General features: G+C 45.0%; 1 protein-coding gene across 1 annotated transcript; it reads right to left on the minus strand.

The window, feature by feature from the left end:
• Window positions 1–1,738: 1,738 nt before the first annotated feature.
• LOC115464308 (protein S100-B-like) lies at window positions 1,739–17,950 on the minus strand. Its single transcript, XM_030194698.1, has 3 exons — window positions 17,817–17,950; window positions 2,748–2,883; window positions 1,739–1,888 (listed from the first exon to the last, which is right to left on the minus strand). The coding sequence occupies exons 1-3, from the start codon at window positions 17,948–17,950 to the stop codon at window positions 1,739–1,741; spliced, it is 420 nt and encodes a 139-aa protein (XP_030050558.1).
• Window positions 17,951–18,311: the final 361 nt, after the last annotated feature.

Consider the following 18,311-nt stretch of genomic DNA (forward strand, 5'->3'; position numbering starts at 1 on the left):
AAAGTAATGTTTGACTGTTCCATGAGGAAAACTGAGTAAATATAAATATATAAAACCTGTACTCGATAGGTCAGAGAACAGAAATAGAATCTCATGGCACTTTCGTTAGCAGAGATATTCTTTTTCTTGTGACTCCTGAGTCAGGAGGAGCCCTTTCGTTCCAAGGGTAAAGCATCTATTATGCTCCCTGTTTGTGAAATGGTATGTAGCAGGGTACTAGACAAGAGGAGAACTTATCTTGCGGAACGCTGCATGAAAATATAGCCTGACTTGTATAGAGGATCCGCCTGACTTTTACTTGTGAAGGATCCTATTTGAGGAAAACTTATCACCAGCCAACCCCCGGAACTGTTATCTCTACTGCTACTTCCTGTTATTGCAAAGGCGGGATATGGCAGAGACAAGGCAGGCACAAGACTTCTGGGGGGTGATCAGTTCTCCTCAAATACAGGGATCCTCTACAAGTAAAAGGCAGATCCTCTTGCAGTGTGCTGCAAGGTAAGTTCTCCCCCTGTCAGGTACTGTTTGGACTACTTTGTCAGTGGTCATATTCTGGGCAGCCTGATCAGGTCATTTTGTCGGGGTGGGGGGGGGGGGCTAATTTGTCAGGGTCCAGATTGTGGGCAGGCTGTTTTGACAGTGCCTGTTATATTGGGGGCTATTTTTTTTTTTTTTTTGGGGGGGGGGGCTTTTTTGACCGGGTACCTCATGTTTTAATCAGGGTTTTGTTTTAGTTATATATGTTTTTAGTTTGCTCATCAACCCCTGATGCAGCCTATCAGTGAATCATGTTGGGTTTTATATGATCACCTAAAGTCAATAAATACACTTTTTTTTAACACAGAGCTTCATTTTTTAATTTTTTTAGTGTGCACTCTTCCCTTTTCCCTAGCTTTTTGTGCTGCACTTGCCTCTTGTGTTTTTGTCTTCGAGATTGGGTACATCTCTATCCCAAGATGTTTGATATGACAGAGAAAAAAAAGATTATGGTGATTCAGAGGCAAAATGAAAAAAAGGGGTTCTATCTCCAGAAGTTTACCCAGGGCCCATAAGTGGTTAAAAATGCCCTAGGTTAAGGTTGGGAAGCACAGCTGACTCCATCTTCAGCAACATCATTTTAATCAATGGCTAAGAAATGATCCTGAAAGTCAGGAAGTGAAATGTACAGACACTATCTGTTAAGACTGAAGAACTGGACAGAGAAGGGAGGATGAGGTAAATCAGTGACAGCCTTGGTACAAATGAGAGAAGGAGAGTGAGTGTGCCTGGGGGAGTCACAGCTCTAAGGAAAGAGGTAGAGAGGTGTGCCTAGGGGCGTCATGGCTCTAAGGAAAGAGGTAGAAGAGTGTGCCTGGGAAAATTATGGCTCTAAGGAGAGAGGTAGAGGGGTGTGCCTGGGGGAGTAGAAGGGTGTGCCTAGGGAAGTCTTGGCTCTATGGAGTGAGGGAGAGGCAGATGAGTGTCCCTGGAGGAGTCTTGGCTTTAGGATACGAGTGGTAGAACTGGAGGAGTGTGCCAGGGGGTGGGGATGGGGAGGGTGCATGTTCAGTAACGAGATATCTATCTTCCTTGGAGATTCTTTGATGGGTTTTTAATGGAAGGTGATTGGGTTTGGGGAACAGTGTGGAATCCTGTTGTCTGTTCTGTTCTTATGGTTGCTGTTCTTCTTTGTCTTCCACCAACAGAGGAGATTACAGTAAGAGTCCTGTCATTAGTCTTCTTTGATGAAGTGTAGACTCTACTGGCTTTCTTTCTGGGAAAAGAACTGTTGGCAGGCAGCCGTCACCATAGCAATCAGGGTAGAGTACTCCTGGAAATCAATTTCCGAGTCTCCATTGATGTCCAGATCTGCGATGAGCTGGTCCAAGACCTGGGGGTCATGGATTTCCTGAAAAAGGTATAGGAACAGCATAAGCAAAGATGGGAACAGCTAGGCAGGCGGTGTGTGTCAATCCCTTCACATTTCCTGTCATATGTACATTAAATATGGATAAATAATATAGCCCTTACACAAGTCTGAGGCAAAGGATCTCCAAGAAGCAGAACTCATGAAGACCTGGAACATCCCTATGGTACAGCACTCAAGCCCTCAGGCCTGCTCTAGGCACTAAGGTAGTGAGCACAGGCGTCTGCTCCAGTTGCAAAGACAATTGGCCTGATATTCAAAAGCACTTCTCCAGATAGTGGTAGCCACTCTCTGGATAAGTACTCTATCCTGGCCCTATCCGTGAACTTTCAGAGCACTATATGGATGGTGCCGCTGAAATTCTTATAGGCCACTTCAGCACTACAAAGATAGTGCTGGGCCGAAGTGTGGGCGTTTCGGCTAACTCGACGGATAGTTGGCAATATTCAGCTTGTTGTGCAGGCAGCTAGGAGGTTTAAGTTAGGAAAAGGCTGTCCTAATTTAAACCACATAGCTTTACAGATAGTGGCTGAATATCACTGGCTAACTGAATAGCTAGCGCCTGTCTCTGTGGAATACATATTTTCAGCTCTGCTGCATCAGTGGACAGTTGTGCTGAATATATATGAAAATTTTAAACACCACAGCTAGTGTTTAAAACAAACTGCCTGTGGAATTCAAATATTGGCCGCGGTATGCTAGTGCCGGGTCTGGAACCCCATCTAGAGAAGCGGAAAGCTTGTGGGCTGATAGCGTAGCACCAAGCCATAACATGATGTATCCGTTTTGGAAGCTCTCTGTAGTTAGGTCTGCCAGAGTCTGCAGGTAACTCAGGTCTCACCTGGATGAACTGAGGGAGCTCCTTATTAATAAGCATGCTCAAATCCGCTTTCTTCAGCTTGCACTGGTACCCGGAGTACAAATGAAACACCCTCATGATTGTCACCATGGCATTCTCCAACTCCGTTAATTCTTCTCTGAAGAAAAAAAGGCCATATGGGGGTCAGTACATACAGTACAACACAGGGACTCTCACAAAGGACACTATCAACAGAAACTTGAAATTAACACACATGGACTTTTCAAAGCTGCCAAGTTACCCAGTTCCAGGAGGGAAACTTTTTGGCCAGTCCTGCTTTTGAAATTATATCTGCGGTTTAGGGTCGTGTTTGTAGTCCCTGATTCAAGCATTGAGATCAGTGCTGTAGATTCCATACTGCATCAGGTTAGGGTTGTCAGAAATCCAGGACAGGACTAAAATCTCCCTCTTAGAACTGGGTATCTTGACAGATCTACAGCAGTGCACTTCAACCTTCTCCTGGAGGAACAACTAGCCAGTTGGGTTTCCAGGATCTCAAAAATGAATATGCATGAAATAGATATGCAGGTAGAGACCCATTGTATGCAGGGGTGGACCTATAATTAAGCCAACTGAGGCGGTGGCCTCAGGTGGCACTTTTCAGGAAGCAGCATCTTGCCAGATTTCGCTCCCCTCCTCTGAGTCCATATCTCCTTCGCTCTGGAGCTTCAGCTGCCACATCCCTCTCCTGGCATCTCTTCTTCCATTCCCCCTCCACCCTGGGCCGGCACCTCTCCTTTCATCCCCTCCTCTCCCCCCCTCCGGGGTCGACCTATCTCCTTCCTTTCCCCCGAGTCTAACCTTCATTTGCATTCCAAAAGTCACTGCCCTGCTGCCAGCCTTGACATTTTCTCTCTACTGCAGCCTGCCCCTAAGGAAACAGGAAGTTACATCAAAGAGGGCGGGCTGCAGTAGAAAGAAGATGCTGGGACCAGTGGTAGGGCAGTATATGTGAATTACTGCTGCTGGCAGTGACTTTTGGAACACAAATGAAGGTTAGACTTGGGGAAAGTGGCTGCGGAAGGAAGAACTTAAGAGTAGCTATACTGGGTCAGACCAGTATCCTGTTTCCAACAGTGGCCAAGCCAGGTCACAAGTACCTGCCAGAAACCCAAATCATGGCAATATTCCATGCTACAAATCCCAGGGCAAGCAGTTGTTTTCCCATGTCTGTCTCAATACCAGACCATGGACTTTTCTTCCAGGAACTTGTCCAAACGTTTTTTAAACCCAGATACGATAACCACTGTTACCACATCCTCTGGCAAAGAGTTCCAGAGCTTAACTATTAATTGAGTGAAAAAATATTTCCTCCTATTTGTTTTAAAAGTATTTCCATGTAACTTCCTTGAATGTCCCCTAGTCTTTGTACTTTTGGAATGAGTAAAAAAGACTGCAGCCTGGTGAGAGGAAGGGAGTGGGAAGAGAGGGTGTGAGTGAGTGATGCTGGACAACACTCCATTGGACCTCCAGGCCTCTTCTGTTGGGGGGGGGCCCAGTCTCTTGCATGGAGGGAGTCAAGGGTCTCTTGCACGGGGGGGGGGGGGGGGGTCAGAGATCTCATGTGGGGGGCTGGGGGGCCTCTGCTAGCATGCAGATGGCATGCAGGACAGGGCTCCCAAGTCCTCCCCAATGCTTTGTAAACCCTAACGCCAGCTCTGAGCTGGTGTAGGGTTTACGGCGGCAGCAGCGCCCTTGTTTGGTGTGCTGCCCGCTAAGCATTATGAAGGAATACAAATGTGCCTGTTTAGCATACATTTGCATGCTATTAGCATTCAGAGCCGGTGAGGGTGTTGTTACATGCACTTGCTGGTTCTGATCCTGGGGCACAGGCAAATGCAGGTGCTAATCCAGCGCTAATGGCCTTTAGCGCCCATGTTTGCTTTTGAAAAAACAAGGGCAATACTAAAGAGTAGGGCCTAGCTAGTGCCAGGTCCTTGAAGCTCTGCCTTAGTAATGTTATTGAACTTCACCAAGGGGCAGTGGTGTAGGAAGGGGGGGGGGGGGGGGGGAGGCGGTGGGGCGGTCTGCCCCGGGTGCACGCCGCTGGGGGGGGTGTCGGCTTGCTGGTTCCCTGCTCTTTCTGCCCCGGAACAGGTTACTTCCTGTTCCAGGGCAGAGAAAGCAGGGAAGTAGCAGAGCCGATGCAGCTCCCAGTGACGTGCACTGGGGGGCGGATCGGCCCTCCCGCCTGCCCTCCACTGCAAGGTAAGGGTGCGTTTCGGGGGGGGGGGTGCATTTCGGGGGGGTGTACCGTGCCCTGCACCCGGGGGGGGGTGCGCAGTGGCGACCCGCCCCGGGTGTCAGGCACCCTCGCTACGGCACTGCCAAGGGGGCCCTGTGTAACGCTGAGGAATTGCCCTGCCTAGGGTTACCATATGGCTCCAGAAAAACCTTTCCTTTCCCCTCAGTGCTGGCCTTGATCCTTAAAACATGAACTGACTACATGGAGAAAGAGAGCCCTCCCTGTAGGACCAACTAACTGCAGGGCTTAAGAGGAAAGCCCATCCCCCCTGCCTACCACATGAAGTCAGTGTTGCCAGGTGGGCGGTTTTACCGCCCAATTGGGCGGTTTTCCGCGACTCGCCGTGGGTAATTTTTGCCCGCGGCGGGTTGCAGTTTTTTGGGCTTCTTTTGTGTCTTTTGGGTGTTTTTTTAGGCGTTTTTTTCGGCCGCGGGGGGCGGGGTTAGTGACGTTTTGGGCGGGGTTAGTGACTTTCTGGGCAGGGGCCGATGACGGGGGGGGGGGACGGACGGACGATGATGGGGGAGGCGGGGCCGATGACGGCGGGGCAGGGTTGATGACGCGGGGGGGGGGGTGTCAGGGGCGGGGTTTGAGTTTGGGCGGGTTTTGGGCTGGATTTGGGCTCGTTTGGGTGGGAAAAAAATTTCCACCTGGCAACCCTGCATGAAGTGACTGCAAAACCAGGGAGGATTCAGTCTGTTCATCCCACTGTACCCTCTTTCCCATATTACTGCATTTCCATTATTCATTCAAGAAGGAGAGAGACATCCACATCATACTGACGACAACTAATATAGAAAATTACAACATATTCATCAAATTCACACTCTTTCTGCTATTTAGTAGTTTCCACTTACATTGTTTTCTTGTCAGCTGTGATTGATTTTTTTTTCTAAGTTTACAGCTCAGTGTTTCCCTAAGAAACTAACCTCCAGCTCTACCTCAGTTTCCCACATAAAGAACCTGAAAATAGACACTGTAGCATCCTAGGTGTAAAATTAAGTTATAAAACATACTCTTAATTTTGCCTTAGAAAATCAGGGACAGACCACTTACCTGTCTCTTATAGAGAGAAATCAAGGACAGACTCTCTCTTCTTGGTAGACAAAGGGAGAGAGTAATCAGAATAGTCTCCCTCACACCAGATAAAGAAACAAACGATCTTTATACATCTTCCTCCCCCGACAATGAAATAAAAAAACAGACGCTTCATATTTCCCCTAGAGAGAAATCAAGACATGCTTCTACATTTATAATTCAAAAACAGAGATTCCATAGACCCCCTTTCTCCTGATCCCCTGTCCCTCGTGAGTCAGAGACCCTCTTACCTGTTGCAGGACCTCGAAGGTTGGTCCATGATGTGAGCAATTTGAAGGCAGCTAGAAAACAGATCTTATTGTAATTTATCTTCCAGAGAGTCTGACTTTCAATAGCACAGGATCCAGGGAAGCATCTCAGAGATGTTCTAAGGAGAAATAAACAGCAATGTTTGAGCACTTCCCTTTTGCTAAATGAATAAGAGCCCATAAGGCCAGGATAACTCTGAAAGTCTAGCTCAATTATTCAGTACTCTCCAAGGAGCAAAAGCTTTTAAAAACCTAATGCATGGGCAATCAAGTCATTGAATTTCATATATATCTATCTATATATCTATCGATAGATAGATAGATAGATAATAAGTGGGCAACAATTAAAAATTTGAATCGCATGATTGATCACACTTAATCACAGCATGCATTTTGGACACATGCTTTTCCGTTTTTTTTAAAATGTTGACCCAATCATCCTTTTGAACAGATACTCTTGACTGATTATCCTTCACAATATGCTATTCAATTACGGGTGGGCACCGATGAAAAATTTTAATCAAAATTAATCGTGGTATTAAAAATTTTAATCATATGATTAGTCGCACCTCTGGGCTGGATGACTTGGTACTAGTAAATTCGCACTGCATGGAAATTTTTTTAAACCTGTTGAAAATAATGAAAATTTGTAAACACACATTCAGTGCTGTAGCGAGGGTGCCTGACACCCGGGACGGGTCGCCGCTGTGCGCCCCCCCTCTGGAGTGCACCCCCCCGAAATGCACCCTACCTTTCAGCGGGGGGCAAGTGGGAGGGCTGATCCGCCCCCAGTGCACGTCACTGGGAGCTGCGTTGGCTCTGCTGCTTCCCTGCTTTCTCTGCCCCGGAACAGGAAGTAACCTGTTCCGGGGCAGAAAGAGCAGGGAACCAGCGAGCCGACACCCCCCCCCCCCCAGCGCGTGCACCCGGGGCGGACCGCCCCACCGCCCCCTTCCTACGCCACTGCACACACTTCCTTTACACAGCACATTGCTCCCCTTCCCCTCCATACAGGTATCTACCTTTTTTCTCTCCTGCTGCATCCTTCCCCTATACATATACCCAAGTGGCTCTCCTTCTCCTAAACCTGTTACTGCTGCCACAAAGACACCCATTTCTCTCCTCTCCTGCTGCTCCACATGTCCAGCATCCCCTCCAACCGCATTTCTCTTAACATTTATGTGGCTCTTTATAGGGTCTCCAGCAGCGATTGCCACACAGGGGCATAGCCAGACACCCAATTTGGGTGGGCCTGGGCCCAAGATGGGTGGGCAGAAGAACCCCACCCCATCCCATCCCATAGGTGATTTGGAGGCTCATTTTCAAAGCACTTAGCCTCCCAAAGTTCCATAGAAACCTATGGAACTTAGCCTCCCAAAGTGCTTTGAAAATATGCCTCTTGGTCTCTTCTCTTGCCTGCATGCCATATGGTCTCTCAAATATCCCCCCTCTCCTGCACACCTTTTAAATTTCAGATTTTCACTGGCAGTGAGGAGCAACTAATACACACTACTTGTGTAGGCCCCACATCCTTCCCACTGATGCAGCTTTCTGTTTCCGCATAGGCGGGAATACGTCAGAGGGAAGGCTGTGGGGCCGGTGTAAGCAGTATGTATCAGTCACTGCTTCCTGCAAGCGAAGATCTGCTATTTATAAGGTATGCAGGAGGGACAGTTGTTGGGAGTTTTCAGCTTGGGAATCTCTGCTGGCCACATCATAGGTGTGCTGCTACTGGTGGGCCTGGGCCCACCCTTGGCTACACCACTGTTGACACATGCTACTTGCAACTGACACCAATGCCTTCCCTCTGCTATATTATGCCAAGGTGAAATAGGATGGGCAGGGGAAAGAAAGCAATGCTGGGAAACAGACAGGAGTTAAAAATTTCAATCATGATTAAAACATTTAATTGTAGTTAAAATTTTAAAAAATTCATTGCATTAATAGTGCACTAAGGACTCCTTTTACAAAGCCATGCTAGCGATTCTGGCACAGCAAATGCAACGAAGCCCATATGAATTGAATGGGTTTTGTGTCACATTTGCCACACCGGAATCGCTAGCACAACTTTTGTAAAAGGAGCCCTAAATAACATAGTAACATAGTAGATGATGGCAGAAAAAGACCTGCATGGTCCATCTAGTCTGCCCAAGATAAACTCATATCTTGAATTTGTACCTGTCTTTTTCAGGGACAGACCGTATAAGTCTGCCCAGCAGTATTTCCCGCCTCCCAACCACCAGTCCCATCTCCCATCACCGGCTCTGGTACAAACCGTATAAGTCTGCCCTCCCCTATCCTCTCTTCCCAATCACCACCCCCTCTTCCCCCCACCTGCTCCGCCACCCAATTTCAGCTAAGCTTCTGAGGATCCATTCCTGCTGCACAGGATTCCTTTATGTTTATCCCACGCATGTTTGAATTCCGTTACCGTTTTCATCTCCACCACCTCCCGCGGGAGGGCATTCCAAGCATCCACCACCCTCTCCGTGAAATATGTGTGTGTGTGTATATATATATATATCAACAAGATTAGACAGTCTGTGCAAGGGTAGTGTCTGATGTTTACGCTTGTGAATATGGTACATATTGTAAGCGATGAGGTGTAGAAAGATCCTAAAGTACATATTGCTAAGGACTGTACTTGTCCAGTATGGGGTTTACTGAGATTTTGGGAAGCAACAGTGAACTCATGGGGTGGGGGTGGAAAGAAAGACTTTCGGTGGTAAGGAATTAGTAAGTACCACTGGTCAGTGGCATAGCTAGGACTGAATGGGCTCTGGGTGTAAAAATTAAGATGGGCCCCCTATAATATGTTTATTGGATTTGATATACCGTCTTTCTAGACAGGCCAACAAAGTTGTATACAAATCAGAAATAACAAAGTAATTCATAATATAAATAGGATAGAAACAGAAGAAAGATAGTGAGAGAAGGAGAAACATAGAGCACCGAGCAGCAAGTCACCCGTCAGCCATGCTAACCCTGGCCTCCAAAAGCTTGGTTAAAGAGTAATGTTTTTAGTGCCACCTTGAACTTTGACCATGATCGCTCAGAATGTAAGCGTAAAGGGAAGCACGTTCCAGAATGAAGATGCATCATGTGAAAAAGCATTTTGTCGAGTGGATTCAAGGTGAGGCCTTATTGCAGAGAGAACAGACAAGTGAAAATTGTGAATGTTTATCAATGGACGAAGAGTAATATGAAATGTAATAAGTGGAGATATGAAGGAGCTGCGGTGAACAAATCCTTGAAACGTAAGACCAAAATTTTATATTGAATCTGGAATGCAACTGGTAACCAGTCATAAGCAGTTGGTGACGCAACTGTTTGGGGAGGCTAAGGTGGGGTGGGTCAAGTTAAAAACCTCTGGGGAGGGGGGAAGGACACCTACATTAGCAGCAAAGGCACTTTTAAACACAGTACAGAAGAACCCCTACCAGCTGCCTCTCTCTCGTACTTTTGTACTGATTAACTGATGGTATCATGCACACTGAGTACACTCCAGGCAATTATGTGCCAAAAAAATTAAAATAATACAATATATTAAACAGAATAGTACTTGCGGTATTATGTGCAGTGTAGTAGCTGTGTTTGGATGCTATTCTCTGAACACAGAAAAAGTTAGACAGGAATTAGAGAAAAAAGTATTTTATTACTCACCAGCAAAGGATCAGATATCATTAGCAAGTTGTGGAAAAATAATAACAAACTTACAAAATCTAACATCAGTAGCTCTGGTAATTATAAGTAATCAGACTAATTATATAAAGGACAGCTGAAAAGAGAAAAAGAGAAAAAGGAGGAAGGAAAGTTTATTCTTCACTGTCATGCAAAGGTCACAGAGCAGAAAGAAAGAATGAAAGATTCTTAGCTGTAAAGAATTAGTTCTTACGGGGGGAGGGGGACGTACACCCCCCTCGGAAAAATGGCAGTGGTATATGAAACTCTCTTGCCAGCAGGGCTATTTTTTCAGAGTTTCTTGTCTACAGCATACTTTTATAGGCCTGTGGTGAGCATTCACTTCTCTTCTACCCTGGACCAATCATAGGTGCTGCATCATATGTGCTGGAGACTTGCAATTGGGTCCTTCATATGTGTTGGAGGCTTGCAATTTGGGTCCTTGCCGCACCTCTTCTCAGTAAATTACATTTGTAACAAGTTATACCAGGCAGCTGAGTTGCCCTAGCAACAGGAGGCCTTATCAGAGTTTGTGATAAGCCAGAAATTCCTTCATGTGACTGATAGTAAAAGAGAGATGGGGGATGGGAAGTAGTGCAGCATACCTGGTATAGAACAGCAGGTACTTTAACACTTGGCTCCCAGTCGGCCCTAGATCCCCAGTCCAGCATCTTCCTGTTGGCCATGTGAACTGTGATGTATTCTAAAATAAAACATAATTTTTTTAAATGTACCCTTGTTGTCTGGCCATTTAAGTTTTCTAATTGTGTCAGCTCCGTCTTTAGTTTCTGCTCTCCTTTGTCTTCTCTTAACTCTTTACAGGTTTTCTGTCTATCACTTTTCTCTCTCCTCCTGTCTTCGTTATGTTTATGCTTACATCTGTCTCCAACATTGATCTTTTCTTTTCAGCTTTATTCCATTTCTTTTTTTCTGCCTCTTACTATCCAATTTTCCTATTTTTACTGCATCTACCTACAGCTATCCATCTCTTTCCCTCAGTTGGATTCTATGTTTACTGTTCAAGCAGTTGCTATTTGGAATAAATATAAAGTGTACTTCGATTAGATCAAAATGATATGAACCTGCAGAAGAGGTTGAAATCATTTTTATTTGGTAAACTTGATGGTTAATGTTTTTTAAATGTTTTTAACTATTAGTTCCTAATTTTTGTTTGAGCTTCTTTTACCTCTTGCTGGGATATAGCAGTATATAAAATATGAATTAGATTAGATTCTATTCCACTTCCTCTTTCTTATTCCCCAGTCTTTTACTAGCTCTATCCTCTCCCCTTTCCATCCAGCATATCCCCTCTCCCTCCCCCTTTCCAAGCAGATCTCTCCTCTCTACTCCCCTTTCCATCCGGCATCTCCTGTCCCCCATATAACCAGCATTTCTCCTCTCTTACCTCCAGCATCTCTCCTCTTTTCATATTTCAATGCAGCATCTCCCCCTCTATATGCAGCATCTTCCCTTTCTCCACCCTTTCCATGCAGCATCTCTCCCTCTCTCTACCCCTTTCCAGCCAGAATTTCTCCTCTCTTCTCTCATTTAGCAACTCCCTCTAGCTCCCCCTTTCCATGCAGCATATCCCCTTTTCTCTCCACTCTTTATATACACTGTATCTCCCATCTTTCTCCCACCTTTTTCAGCCAGCATCTCCCTTCTTTCTGAATCCCCTTGAAGCCAGCCTCTTTCTTTAACCCTTCCTTCCCACTAGCATCTCCCTCCTCTCTCTGTACCCCCTTGCAGCCAGGGTCTCCCTCATCTCTCTGAACTCCCTTCCCCCTCCTCCTGACCACTGCTGCTTCTCCTGAAAAGAACAGTGGTAATTTTTTTTTAAGTGTGGAACCTCTGCTTTCATAGGCAAGGCTGCCACTCTAGTGGTCCTTCCCCCTCTGGAACAGGAAATTGATCTTAGAGAGAGTGTGACCAGCAGAGCTGACAGAAGTGCCTATGAAAGCAGAGGTTCCCTCCCTCCTGTTGCCATCTCTGCTGCAGTAAATATACCACAAAGCTGCATAGGACTGTGGGTCTGTGCATGCTGCTGCTGCAGCTGCTTCTTCTGGGCCGATCCCACTTTCTCCAATATAATTTCCTCTTTTGGAGAAGGTGGGCTGGCAGAGGAAGCAGCAGCCACAGCCTGCGGAGACATGTGGTCAGGTGCAGCTTTGCTGAATAATTAATGGGAAAATAGCAGATGGGGAAGGTCATAGTTGGGGCATTAGAAGAGGAGTGACATGGAGGGGCATAATCAAAAGGGGTGCCCAAGTTTTCCTGAGGACGTCCTCGCAGGATGTCCCAGCAAAGGGGCGGGGAAACCCGTATTATCGAAACAAGATGGGCGTCAATCTTTCGTTTTGATAATATGGTCGGGGACGCCCAAATCTTGACATTTAGGTCGTCCGTAGAGACGGTCGTCCTTAGACTTGGTCGTTTCTGATTTTCGGCGATAATGGAAACTAAGGACGCCCATCTTAGAAATGACCAAATGCAAGCCCTTTGGTTGTGGGAGGAGCCAGCATTCATAGTACACTGGTCCCCCTGACATGCCAGGACACCAACCGGGCACCCTAGGGGGCACTGCACTGGACTTCATAAGTTGCTCCCAAGAACATAGCTCCATTACCTTGTGTGCTGAGCCCCCCAAAACCCACTACCCACCACTGTACACCACTACCATAGCCCGTACGGGTGAAGGGGGGCACCTAGATGTGGGTACAGTGGGTTTGTGGTGGGTTTTGGAGGGCTCACATTTACCACCACAAGTGTAATAGGTGGGGGGGATGGGCCTGGGTCCGCCTGGCTGAAGTGCACTGCACCCACAGACCTGCATACTGCTGTAATGGAGCTGGGTATGACATTTGAGGCTGGCATATAGGCTGTCAAAATTATTTTTTTTTGGGTGGGAGGGGGGTTGGTGACCTCTGGGGGAGTAAGGGGAGGTCATCCCCGATTCCCTCCAGTGGTCATCTGGTCATTTCGGGCACCTTTTAGCGGCTTGGTCACAAGAATAAATGGACCAAGTAAAGTCGGCCAAGTGCTCGTCAGGGATGCCCTTCTTTTTTCCATTATCGGTTGAGGATGCCCATCTCTTAATCACGCACCAGTCCCGCCTTCGCTACGGTGCCGACTGGTTGTCCCTGCGTTGAGAAGCAGTTGAGGATACCCAAAATCGGCTTTCGACTATGCCGATTTGGGCGACCCTGAGAGAAGGATGCCCATCTCCCGATTTGTGTCAGAAGATGGGCACCCTTCTCTTTCGAAAATAAGCCTGATGGTCTGTGTGATGAGCATGAGAAATGATACATACAGCTGTGTTTTAGTTTGCATCCGTTTAATAGCATATTAAATGGCATATTCAATAGCATAATAATAAACATATTAAATGGCTAAAAAAAGAGTCCACTTATGTAGAGTGACGGTATAAAAGACAGATCAACATTTTTAAAAAATTGTTTTTAGGAGAATATATGTACAATGTCCGATTGGGCAAAGAAAAAGTGAACTTTTTAAGGTTTTCTAAGTGGATCCTGGACGATCCCACTATATTCATCTTTTACGTTGTTGTAGATAGTATCGAACTCAAACCAATAGAAGGCTTGACAGATTCCCAATTATATTTTAATATGTCCTGGCGGAAAAAGACGTCAGATGTCACAAGATTGTGTCTCTGGTGAAAATTTCATATTTTTAGCAACAATTCAATCATAGGTTAAAAAAAAAGCCCTGCATGAATGTTTGTGACAATACTCAAAGTAAATGTAAAACTTAAATGCAAAATGTGCAACTGTTTTTTTTCTTTTCTTCAGATCACATGTTCAGTACTTTCAGAGGGTTAAACGATTGGCACTTAACTACACCTGATTCAAGGAAAGTGCAACTTTCTGTGAGAGCACATGGTTTATTATTAATTTATAGTGCACTGCTGGGGCTTATTGTAGCCTTTTGTATAAAGGAACTGAACACACAACTTGTCTTCATAAAATAGAAATGTGGGTAGACTTTTTTTTTTCCTTAGCACGTCATGCTGTTGTAAAATTATTTTCCTTATGTATTATTCTACTGACACCTTAAACTAGTGATTCCAAAACCTGATTCTGGAGGCACCTCAGCTGGTCAGGTTTTCAGGATATCCACAATGAATATTCATGTGCATACTTCTTCCACTACTTGCAACTCTATCTCATGGGTGTTCATTGTGGATATCCTGAAAACCTGACTGGCTGGGTGCCTTCAGGATCAGGTTTCGGAACTACAGCAGCTCACAGGGATGTTCAGGCCAGATCCTTGCTGGTAGTGCTGGGAGGCAGGCTGTGCCTCTTCCATCAAGAGTGGGCCCTTATTACCTCAGACCAGTGGAGTCTAGAGGTGGTAAGCCAGGGTTATGCCTTGGAGTTTGCAAGACTTCTTCCCGATGCCTTCATGGTTGGCCCTTGCGGATCCCCCCCCACAAAAAAGGAAGATGGTCCAGGCACCACAGAGCTGGTTTCCTCCTGGAGAAGGGGCTGAGCTGGTACTCTTATTTACTTTGTGGTCCCAAAGCAGGGGGGGGGGGGGGGGGGCTTATTCTGCCCAATTCTAGACTTCAAGGGGAGTTAACATGGCCCTATGAGTCCCTAACTTTTGCATGGAAAGCCTGCAGTCTAACACCATGGTGGTGAGGCTAGGTAAATTTCTCACTTTCTTTGATCTCATGGAGGTATGCCTGCATGGTCACATTCTGGAATCACACTGCTTGTTGGGTAGCCACTTTCAATTCAAGAGCAATGCCCTTTGGGCTAGCTACAGCACCTCGGACCTTCTCCAAGGGCTTGCTAGTAGGGGCAGCCTTTCTTCACAGACAACAGGTTCAGGTCCACCCCTTCCTGGACAACTGGCTTGTCCATGGAGACGAACACGTCAGTCATAGCACTGCTGGAAGGTCTCAGATGGCTGACTGTTTATGCCAGGAGGCAGTTTGAACCCTTCCCCAAGTATGTTTATTAAAATACTTTATAGAGCGGTTTACAGTAAAATTAAGAACAACAAATAAAATAAGTAAAGGAACACCAGGTATAGAAGTAAAGGTAAGATGAAGACAAGAAACAGGATAAAATAAAATCAACTTGTAAAATAATCATAACATTATATTTCACAGGTTACAGGAGCATCTTCAGTTCACAACTTATGTACCAGTAATGGACCACCAAATGCACAATGAAAAAAAAAAAAGGGTTTTTAATAAAGGCTTAAATTTAACAAAAGACAACTCAGAATGAACCTTAGATGGCAGGTCATTCCAAAGTTTTGGGGCAATAAACAAGAAGGCAGATTGCCAGGTTGTTTGATAATGAGCCTGTTAGGTGGAGGCAAAATGAGACGATTAGAGGCTGTATAGAGAGAGGTGTGATCAGCAGAAGAAAGGAGGTGTTGATGCCCTGTATAAATCTTTGGTGAGGCCCCACCTGGAGTATTGTGTTCAGTTTTGGAGGCCATATCTTGCTAAGGATAAAAAAAGAATTGAAGTGGTGCAAAGAAAAGCTACAAGAATGGTATGGGATTTGCGTTACAAGATGTATGAGGAGAGACTTGCTGACCTGAACATGTATACCCTGGAGGAAAGGAGAAACAGGGGTGATATGATACAGACGTTCAAATATTTGAAAGGTATTAATCCGCAAATGAACCTTTTCCGTAGATGGGAAGGCGGTAGAACTAGAGGACATGAAATGAGATTGAAGGGGGGCAGACTCAAGAAAAATGTCAGGAAGTATTTTTTCACGGAGAAGGTGGTGGATACTTGGAATGCCCTCCCGCAGGTGGTGGAGATGAAAACGATGAAGGAATTAAAAAATGCGTGGGATAAACATCTAGATTTTAAATCTGTTCTTACATTTTAATACGCAGTCATGTTCTTTTATTTTCTTATATAAATTTCTTATATAAACAACTAGATTGTAAAATGTGGGGTACAAATACAGAAATAAATAAAATGTGTAGTGTTTTCTGGCTTACGAGATTTCTTTTTAATTTACATTATGTTCATCCTATATGTTTTTATACAGTGTAACCTTTGACCCCATGAGGCAAGCGCTTTCTCCCGCCGAAACATGTCCCCATGGCGGGTCTCTGGTGCAATAAAGGTGTTTTGATGAATACTTCCTGCTTTGAAACTCGTGTTGCACTTTCTACTCTTCTGCTGTCCTTGAACTTTTCGTAGAGGTGTTTTCCTGTTTGTTGTGGACTCAAGATATCATACTACATATAAAAAAATAAGATATATATATAAAAAGTAAATGAATAACAATATCAAACTGTAGACATAAATGAACATGCTAAAAAGAACAGGCAGTTCTTCCAAATAGAGGTTCAGAATGAAGACCAACACTGCATACAAATACACAAATAGAACCACTTCTCAAAAGGGAAGAAAGGAATTTGGGTATCATCAGTTCTTGCTGTAGGAAAATGGTGAAGAAACATTTTGGAGACAAAAAAAAGAGAATTCATAAGTAAAAAAAAGAAAGCCCAACCTGTGAGTGTATGGTGTCTGATTTTGTTATTATCGGTCAAGAAACCAGTGCTAAACTTTCTATATGTAAAAAGCCGGCACCTAATTACAACAAAAATTGTGCCAAGAGCTATATTACTGTAATTCTAGCAACCAGCTGTGCCAACGAGGGCGGTTGTTATAAAGGAATCCAAAAAACAGCAGTACCTAGAGAACCGAATCTAACTGAAACAGTGTTGCATATTGAAATCGTTATTGCTGAGGCCATAAAATAAAAACTGATCGATGCAGAGAAAAACAAAAAAGTAAAAATGAAATGAAAAACAAAGAATTGTTGCATGTTTATGTTGTAATAAAAGTAGCTCGCAATATAAAAACAGTGAAAAACATGTGAAGCTAAAAGGTGGAGTTAAACAGAACTAAAGTATAAATGAGACCAAAGCTTAACAGAATCTGAACCAGAGACCACATTATGCAAAAAGGTCAATGAACTACATTACAAAAATCTGCCAATCTTGAGGGCTGTGCCGAGAAACGTGATCCATTTTCTGTGGATGTACTACGAAAAGGGATTAAATGCCAAAAAGGCAGGATGCCATGAATGTGTGCTCCTGACAATGTGTATGTGTATCAATCACACTGTTATGATAATGTGGAAGCCCAAGCTGCAGACAGAACATATTGCAACCCTTGCAAAATGTGGGAAATGCAAGCTATGGAGATTGATCTGTCCAGACAATTAAGGTTGTTTTGTTTTATCAATTTGAATATACCAGCTTTGGGAATCTGAACATGCAGAATCTGATATTTTTGTATTTTCTACACTACAAAATGAAATGTATTTGTTTCTATTTATTGGGTGTTATACTGCAGGCAGAGTCCATCTTCTTGGGGTTTCCAGTTCAGAATTTGTCTGCACATTTCTGGTTCTAATATTCTCCATTTCGTAAGTCTCTATCTATATTTTGTACATATGACCAATAAGAGGTATTTTGCGAGCATGTAATTTCTGTTTCAAGGGTTTGTAGCAGTCAAGCTGGCTCTCTTTTCCCAACAAGAGGTGTGTCCAATGGCTGCTGTAAAGACCAGTTGCCCTACATTACCTTGCCCTCACAATGTGCTCCCTAGCCCACCAGGCTGGCATCCATTGGACCACTATCCAGTGTGTGTGTGTGTAGGGGGGGGGGGGGGGTTCAACAGAAACATCCTCCCCCCCCCCACCCAGGTCAAATGAGCTGAAAATGGAGAGCAGCAGGCAGACTTTGAAATCCTGACAATGAGGATCTCACCTGGAGAGCAAAGCTTTTCGCAATAATCTCAAGTACTCTCTGGCCCTAGGTACCACTTCTATAGTACCTGCCATCAACCCCAAAAGTTGCAGGTATTCCCATGTTCTGGCAGCTGCTTGTGCACAGAAATCCATGTTCTAGGCTGGAAGCTTGGGATCCTCTCCAGGAGGAAGACCACGCCTTTGCATTTTCAACCCAGATCCCAAGTACTCCATGATCTGGGAGGGATTCAACTGGCTCCTGGCATAATTCACCACCTGAGACATTCCAGCAGAGCAATGTCCAAAGTTGCCATTTCCTTGGACTCCTGTTCTGAACTTTCTCGGATAAACCAGTTGTCCAGCGAAGGGTGGCCTCAAACTTACTATCTGCAAAGAAAGGCTGCCACCATGACCATGACCTTGGAGAAGTTCCAAAGTGCTGTGATCAGCCTAAAGGACATTGCTCTGAACTGAAAGTGGCTGCCCAACACACAGAACCAGAGGAAGCATGTGT

This window comes from Microcaecilia unicolor, chromosome 3, assembly GCF_901765095.1.
Source record: "Microcaecilia unicolor chromosome 3, aMicUni1.1, whole genome shotgun sequence".
Lineage (NCBI taxonomy): Eukaryota > Metazoa > Chordata > Amphibia > Gymnophiona > Siphonopidae > Microcaecilia > Microcaecilia unicolor.